Source organism: Pan troglodytes, chromosome 10 (genome assembly GCF_028858775.2).
Source record: "Pan troglodytes isolate AG18354 chromosome 10, NHGRI_mPanTro3-v2.0_pri, whole genome shotgun sequence".
NCBI lineage: Eukaryota > Metazoa > Chordata > Mammalia > Primates > Hominidae > Pan > Pan troglodytes.
In genome coordinates, this window is record NC_072408.2 from 120,018,458 (window position 1) to 120,027,121 (window position 8,664).

Sequence of the window (8,664 nt, forward strand, 5' to 3'; positions counted from 1 at the left end):
TGCTGGCTGCTCCCTGGTTGCTGGGTGCTAGGTGCTGGGTTCTGGGTTTCTGGATTCGCGGGCCGTTCACACGTAGCCTGTGCCGGCTCCTCGGGTGAGTCCGTCCGCGCGCGGTGCCCCGGGACGGCCTAGGCTGCCGGGGGTCCGGGGCCCCAGGCATTCCGGGCTGCAGATTGACGGGGATCCCGGATGCACCGCGCGCCCCCGCGCGCTCACCTACGGGTCCAGACCTGGTGGGAAGAAGGTGCGGGGACGGGTCCCTGAGGATCCCGATGCCTACGAGCCAAGATGCTCAGGTAGGAGAACAACCCAAAAATGCAGGGACCTCGGGCACTTTTTAATCGGGTCGTTGATTTGGGAGTCGCAGAATGTGGGGCGGTGGGGGCGGCGGTGATCTCCCGATAGCAGTGTAGCCAAGTACACAAGCTCTGGACTCAGATTTCACTTCCACCGTTTTAGCTTTATAGGTGTGACCTACACATGTGACTTCACCTCAGTTTTGTGATCCGTAAAATGGACAAATTCGAAGCTACTTCACAGTGCTGTTGAGAGGATTAAATGAAACAATGCTTGTAAAGCTCTTTGCAGGAGGTAGGCATGGGATCCACGCTGGCTGTCATTGCCCCCACCCCCATCAGTACACATAGGAAAGTGCCTGTCTCCCCTACCACCATAGTGTGTTTTCTGGTTGGTGCCTAAATAGACACAGGTTCATCTCTCCTTCACCGCCAGAGTCATTCTGTAAATAATTGCCAGTAGCCCCGCTTTCACCACCATTATGACAACTAAAAAAAAGCCAAAGAAATTTCCAAAATGCCCCCTGAAGTTGACAGCTCCCCTTTGAGAGACTGGTTGAGAGAGAACTAAACCCTTGGGATGAGAACTTCAGACACTACCGGTCTTCCTCCATTAGCACTGCTGTGGCTCAGGGGTGCTACTCTGACCTCCTCTCACAGGGAGCCTCGGAAGCAGGGCCTGGCCGGCAGAGCACACCTGCTGTCACCAGGGACCACAGGCAGCATGAAGACCCCCGTGGAGCTGGCCGTCAGTGGGATGCAGACCCTCCGCCTTCAGCACCGCTGCCGAGGTGGCTACCGGGTCAAGGCCAGGACGTCATATGTGGATGAGACTCTGTTTGGCAGCCCAGCAGGCACCCGGCCTACCCCACCGGACTTCGATCCGCCCTGGGTGGAGAAGGCTAACAGAACCAGAGGCGTGGGCAAGGAGGCATCGAAGGCCTTGGGGGCAAAGGGGAGCTGTGAGACCACCCCCTCAAGGGGCAGCACCCCCACCCTCACACCAAGGAAGAAGAACAAATACAGGTAATGGGGTAGGGAGATGCAAATCCTGTACTCAGTGCAGCCACCTGGATTCCAGTTACAGCTCTGGTGTTCACCTGCTCTGTGACCTTGGGCAAGCATCTTGACCTCTCTGAGCCAGTTTACTCATGTGGAAAATAGGACCAATTATTCCTACCTAGGGGGATTGTTGATGGATTAAATGAGAGAGGGGTCTGCAGTGCTTCGCACAGTAACCTAATACTTAGAAAGCTGTCAATAAATGGTAGTGTTGATGGTTGTGATGGTGAACTCCCTATCCCCAAATGTCACAAACTGGGCATCTGAGGCCCAGAGGAGTCAGCTGAGGCATAAGATCACAGAGAAATTTACATAAGGTTATTAATATTAATGTGTTCGATCCTTGAAATGACATAGATGTGGTGTTTCTGAAGTCATTCTGAAAATGGGTTTTGGCCACATGGGGTAGCTCATGTCTGTAATCCCAGAACGTTTGGAGGTTGAGGTGGGATCACTTGAGCTCAGGAGTTTGTGACCAGCCTGGGCAGTGTGGTGAAACTGTGTCTCTATAAAAAATGCAAAAATTAGCCAAGTATGGTGGTGTGCGCCTGTACTCCCAGCTCCCGGGAGGCTGAGGTGGGAGGATCACTTGAGCCCAGGAGGCAGAGATTGCAATGAGCCGAGATCATGCCTCTGCACTCCAGCCTGAGTGACAGAGTGAGACCCTGTCTCCAAAAAAAAAAAAAAAAAAAAAATTGAAAATGGATCTTGCTGCATTTTTATGAACAAGTTAGAAAAACAGGAACTAATGCAAATTGTTATTGTTGTTAATTAATTAGATTAGAATTAGATTATTTGGACTGTTTCAGATTAATATCAGCCTGGAGGGAGGTGTCTAGTGGTGAGCCACAGGGCTCTGTCCTGTTTATTGTTATCAGTGGTTTGGACAAAGACATGGAAGATTAGCACAGTAGTTGGCTAGGGCCACCATGACAAAATACCACAGACTGGGTGGCTTAAACAACACAATTTTTTTTTTTTGAGATGGAGTCTCGCTCTGTTGCCCAGGCTGGAGTGCAGTGGCACGATCTTGGCTCACCACAACCTCCACCTCCCGTGTTCAAGCGACTCTCCTGCCTCAGTCTCCTGAGTAGCTGGGACTATAGGCACAAGCCACCATGCCTGACTTAATTTTTTTTTTTTTTTTTTTTTTTGAGACGGAGTTTTGCTCTTGTTGCCCAGGCTGGAGTGCAGTGGAGCCATCTCAGCTAACCTGAACCTCTGCCTCCCAGGTTCAAGCGATTCTCCTGCCTCACCCTCCCTGGTAGCTGGGATTACGCCACCATGCCTGGCTAATTTTGTATTTTTAGTAGAGACGGGGTTTCTCCATGTTGGTCAGGCTGATCTTGAACTCCCGACCAGGTGATCCACCTGCCTTGGCCTCCCGAAGTGCTGGGATTACAGGCATGGGCCACCGCGCCTGGCCACAACATAAATTTATTTTGTCACAGTCTGGAGGCTGGAAGCCCAAGATCAAGGTGTTGGCAGGTTTGGTTTCTCCTGAGGCCTCTCTCCTTGGCTTGCAGTTGGCCACGTTCTCACAGTGTCATCATAGGGCCTTTTCTCATTTTTTTTTAATCCTTCAATTACATGCAAGGGCCTTTTCTGTATACACACACACCCCTGATGTCTCTTCCTCTCATAAGGACACCAGTTCTATTGGATTAGGATCCCCTACCCTTGTAATGTTATTTAGCCTTAGTTACCTTTTTTTTTTTTTTTTTTTTTTGAGATGGAGTCTGGCTCTGTTGCCCAGGCTGGAGTGCAGTGGCACCATCTCGGATCACTGCAGCCTCCACCTCCCGGGTTCAAGGAATTCTCCTGCCTCAGCCTCCCGAGTAGCTGGCATTACAGGTACACGCCACCATGCCTGGCTAATTTTTGTATTTTTAGTAGAGACGGGGTTTCACTGTGTTGGCCAGGCTGGTCTCAAACTCCTGAGCTCAAGTCGTTCTCCCGCCTCTGCTTTCCAAAGTGCTGGAATTACAGATGTGAGCCACCATGTCTGGCCAGCCTTAATTACCTTTAATTAATCTAAATAATTAAGGCCAAGTATAGAGACATTTGGGGTTAGGGCTTCAACATATGAATTTGGGTGGGCACAATTCAGTCCATAAGAACTGGCCAGCTAAAGTTAGGGTTCATTCTGAGCCACAGGGACATATTTCAGATGAGAGAAATGAAATGAGAATGGGAATGATGCCTATTATAAAAACAAGAATCAGTTATTGCCAGTTCTGTAGACAAGGCAGGGTCAGGTGGAGATTAGCAACACTGATACCTACAACATGGCTGAAAACACTGAGGTAAAGATAGGCTGCATTAACGGAAGTATGGTGTCCATGAAAAGGGAGGTGACAACTCCTTGCTCACCTGGAGGGTGGAATTTTCTTCTGGATGCCAACAGGTAGAGGGTGTCAAGTGAGGGGTTGCATAAGAGGTAGAGAAGTTATTGAGCAAAAACCTTGGCACCAGACATATACAGGCATTAGCCAATGTGGTTTGAGCAGCTAAACCAAATGGCAAAAGCTTGCCCTTTCAAAGACTTGCAGTTTGGGGATAGAAGCACTTTCAGTCCTGGCCAAAAAAACTATGGGCGTGGAATCTTGCAGGTATGCCATGAATATCTGTTGAATAAAAAAAAAAAAAAAAAAAAAAAAAAAAAAAGGCCAGACAGGCTGACTTAGGCCTGTAGTCCCAGCACTTTGGGAGGCTGAGATGGGAGGATCACTTGAGCTCCAGAGTTTGAGACCAGCCTGGGCAACATAGTGAGATCCCTGTCTCTACAAAAAATAAAAATATTAGTAGGGCATAGTGGTGCATACCTGTAGTCCCAGCTACTCTGGAGGCTAAAGTGGGAGGATTACTTGAGCTCAGGAGTTCGCAGCTGCAGCGAGCTATGATTGCGTCACTGCACTCCAGCCTGGGTGACAGAGTGAGACCCTGTCTCTTAAAAAAAAAAAAAAGGCCGGGCGCAGTGACTCTTGCCTGTAATCCCAGCACTTTGGGAGGCCAAGGTGGGTAGATCATGAGGTCAGGAATTCAAGACCAGCCTGGCCAACATGGTGAAACCCCCCCTGTCTCTACTAAAAATACAAAAATTAGCTGGGCATGGTGGCACATGCCTGTAATCCCGCCTACTCAGGAGGCTGAGGCAGGAGAATCGCTTGAACCCAGGAGGCGGAGGTTGCAGTGAGCTGAGATCGCACCACTGCACTCCAGCCTGGGTGACAGAGCGAGACTGTCTCAGAAAAAAAAAGAAAAAGAAAGAAAGAAAAGAAAATGGGCACGGTGGCTTACTCCTGCAATCCTAACACTTTGAGAGGTTAAGGCAGGGGGCTGCTTGAGTTCAGGAACTCAAGACCAGCCTGAGCAACATAAATCTGATCTCTACTAAAAATCAAAAACAAAAAAATTAGCTGGGCTTGGTGGCACTGTGCCTGTAGCCCCAGCTATTAGGGAGGCTGAGGTGAGAGGATTGCTTGGGCCCAGGAATTTGAGGCTGCTGTGATCTGTGACTGTGCCACTACACTCCACTTGAACAACAGAGTGAGAACGTGTCTCGCAAAGAAAAGAAAAAGTGGAGGCTATAAAGACTAAGGTTATACTAATTGTGACTCTCGATTGCAAGTGACAGAAAACTTATTCAAACTGGCTTCCCCAGGAGAAGGCATTTGGGGCTCCTGTAACAGGGGCTCATACTGTGGCTGGAACTGTCTGTCTCCACCTTAGTGCTGCTTTTCCCTGCATGCCCTTCAATCTCCAGTAGGAAGGAGATAGCCACAAGCTGCTTTGGACTGACATCCTATCAGCTTAGCAAGAAGTAAAGTCAGGTGGCAGAAAGACATCTCTTTCCTAGTAGTTTCTGCAAGGTCCTAAGGCAGATTCTGATTGGACAGGCTTGGGACATCTGGCCATTCCTGAACCAATCCATGTGGCCAGGAGGATGGAATATGCAAATTGTCCAGGCCTGGGGCACATGTCTGGGAATGGGGTCAGGATGCAGGGGCAGTGGATGTTTCGCAGGGAAAATCAGCAGAGACCGGGGGCAGTGGTGCTTAAGAGGCTGTGGCCTCGCTGTAGGTTTCAGACTGGGAGACAGGGACTCCTGGGATCTGCAGGCAACCCTCCTCTGCTGCTGCCATCCCAGGGTGGGTGGGAGAGCTGTTAAAGTTTTGAGGGGTTGTTCATCCCCCAGCTCATGGCGTTTATCTTCCGTTTGCCAGACCCATCAGCCACACCCCGTCTTACTGTGATGAGTCGCTGTTTGGCTCCCAATCTGAAGGCGCCAGCTTCGGGGCCCCGCGGATGGCGAAGGGGGATGCCGCAAAGCTCCGTGCTCTCTTGTGGACACCACCAGCTACCCCCAGGGGTAGCCACTCGCCCCGCCCCAGGGAGGCACCACTGCGAGCCATTCACCCAGCTGGTCCCTCCAAGACAGAGCCGGGGCCAGCGGCAGACTCCCAGAAGTTATCTATGGATGGGTTACACTCTTCACGCCCCCTGAAGCGGGGACTTTCCCATTCCCTCACCCACCTGAATGTCCCCAGCACTGGTCATCCAGCCACCAGTGCCCCCCACACAAATGGGCCTCAGGATCTCAGGCCTTCCACGTCAGGGGTGACATTCCGGAGCCCCCTGGTGACTTCCAGGGCTCGCTCAGTTAGCATTTCAGTGCCATCTACCCCACGACGAGGTGGGGCCACCCAGAAACCAAAGCCCCCTTGGAAATGATACTCTTTCATCAGGGTTGCCTATGGGGCCACGGCGACAGGTATGGCCCCTTGCCAGGGTAGGAGGACATTCATCACCCAGGGAACCCCAGGTATTAAAGAAGCCCCTGTCGGGGCAGACAGACATAGCAGGGGTGCCTCCCTTTATCCTGACAATCTCTAGTCGATTCTTGCCTTTTTCTCCCGATTGCGGATTTGGGGGCCACCTCTAAGATGCCTCTCTCCAGCCCTGTCTCAACCATACTCCAAATTAGTGCCAACCCAGGGGCCTGGCACCTCCCACATCATCCATTGTCTTGCTGCCAAGTGCAAATAAACGGTGTGATTGCCAACCTGGAGGGTCCCCTCTTATCCCTTCAAGCCAAGCTTCCTGCTCAGGATTAGTTTCCAGCTGAGTCTGCAAGCCCTAGAGGAGTTTTTCCAGGCTGTCTGTGAAGCCTGGGGAACACAACGGCAACTGGGAGATTTGTGAGTGAACACTGTTTCATCTTAATATGCTTCTGAATTTATTTTCATGTACTAAATAGATCAGCTCATCAAAGCCATGAATGTCACTTTTTTTCCCCCTTAGGGTAAAGGCCATTGTTAGGCCTGAGTTGATTTAAATAACAAAGTTAAATACAACAGATAGTACAAGGATGTGGCAGACAACATGACAGTGGTGAGTGGGTAACTGAAGTTTGGGAACCTGGGGCTTCGGGAAGCGCTGAACTCTTCCTCCCGTCGGCTTCTGGCTAATGCCACTAACTTGTGGTTGGCCGGCTCTTCCTTAGCTCAGAGTACAGACAATAGTATTTTTTTAGTTTTGTTTTTAAGTTTGTGTGTGTGTGTGTGTGTGTGTGTGTTAAGGTGGGAAATAAAACACAATGGCTAGGACTTTGCCAAGTGGAGGGTCCAAGAAAGCCAGACAGTGACATGTGCATCTGCAGAGCACTTAGGATGCAGCCCAGGACTTAGGAAAAGCAACAAAGCCTTTGCGCAGATGGAATTGCACCCAGATTGGGCAGTGTGGGCTGGGCTCTGGGCCTCTCCTTGCCCCCGTCTTCCTGTAAGGCACCTCCAGGAGGCACCAGGATTTTAGGGAGTCCAGTTGGAAGCCACATCATCTGGTTGCTACGTCTGCCTTGGGGCAGGGAAGAGTGGACACTGCTGGGGAGGGAGACCTGCAGTGCCCAGGACCAGTGACACACAGAAACACCTGTGGGGTCAGGCAGGCCAGCTGTGCTCTCATGCAAACATGATTTGTTTTTTGTTTGTTTGTATGTTTGTTTGTTTTTGGTGTTTCTTTGTTTTGTTTTGTTTTGTTTTTTAAGACACGGGGCCTCGTTTCCTTGCCCAGCCTGGAGTGCAGTGGTGCGATCATAGCTCACTGCTGACTTGACCTCCCGGCTCAAGCCATCCTCCCCCTCAGCCTCCTGAGTGGCGGGGACTACATGCATGCGCCACCATGCCTGGCTAACTTCTTTAAAAAATTTTTTTGGACTGGGCGCGGTGGTTCATGCCTGTAATCCCAGCACTTTAGGAGGCCGAGGCGGGCGGATCACGAGGTCAGGAGATCGAGACCATCCTGGCTAACACAGTGAAACCCTGTCTCTACTAAAAATACAAAAAATTAGCCGGGCGCGGTGGCAGGCGCCTGTAGTCCCAGCTACATGGGAGGCTGAGGCAGGAGAATGGCGTGAACCCAGGAGGCGGAGCTTGCAGTGAGCCGAGATCATGCCACTGCACTCCAGCCTGGGCGACAGAGCGAGACTCTGTCTCAAAAAAAAAAAAAAAAAAAATTTGTAGAGAGGGATTTCATTCCTTCCAGTAAGAAACAAGAAAAAAAGGGGAAAAAAAGAGACATGAGTCTCACTATGTTGTCCAGGCTGGTCTCAAACTCCTGGCCTGAAGTGATCCTCCCACTTCAGCCTCCCAAAGTGCTGAGATTACAGGTGTGAGCCACCTCGCCCAGCTGCAATGTGCATTTTAAACATATAGAATGTTTAAGCTTCCTGAAACTTTCACTAACAATTAGTTACTCACGCCCACCTCAGTTTTTCCTGAAACATCCATCTCTCTTTTGCCTTCCCATCTTCCCCTTTGTTTCCACAGACATAGGCCAGAAATAACCTCTCTTTCCTGGCTGGGCATGGTGACTCACGCCTGTAATCCCAGCACTTTGGGAGGCCAAGGTGGGCGGATCACTTGAGGTCAGGAGCTTGAGACTAGCCTGGTAAACATGGCAAAACGCTCTTTCTACTAAAAATACAAAAATTAGCCAGGCATGATGGCGCATGCCTGTAATCCCAGCTACTCGGGAGGCTGAGGCAGGAGAATCGCTTGAAACTGGGAGGCAGAGGCAGTAGTAAGCTGAGATCCAACCAGTGCACTGTAGCCTGAGCAACAGAGCAAGACTCTGTCTAAAAAAACAAAAAACAAAACAAAAAAAAAACCTCTTTCCTCCTCCCAACTACAGTAAAATCTGGCAGTAGCCCAAGGTGACACTAAAGGGCAACGGACACCAGGCTGTGGTGTATGTAAGGCAGTTGGGGGTGGTGAGGATGGGGGCGACTTACTTTACCATCTAATGG

The 8,664-nt window shown here is 50.5% G+C and overlaps 1 protein-coding gene across 2 annotated transcripts; it reads left to right on the forward strand.

Annotated features, from left to right (window-relative positions):
• The first annotated feature begins 54 nt into the window (after nucleotides 1-54).
• Nucleotides 55-6,636, forward strand: RITA1 (RBPJ interacting and tubulin associated 1). Of its 2 annotated transcripts, NM_001280118.1 has the most exon segments (4): nucleotides 55-296; nucleotides 460-591; nucleotides 957-1,322; nucleotides 5,585-6,636. In NM_001280118.1, coding segments are annotated over 2 exon segments (810 nt in total). In that variant the 5' UTR covers nucleotides 55-296; nucleotides 460-591; nucleotides 957-1,020; the 3' UTR covers nucleotides 6,093-6,636.
• Nucleotides 6,637-8,664: the final 2,028 nt, after the last annotated feature.

Bases quoted from the DNA above. Each gene is read 5' to 3' on its own strand.
- RITA1 (XM_009426226.4), top strand. The intron at 1,323-5,584 runs GTAATGGGGTAG...TCCGTTTGCCAG, and splicing joins AGGAAGAAGAACAAATACAG to ACCCATCAGCCACACCCCGT.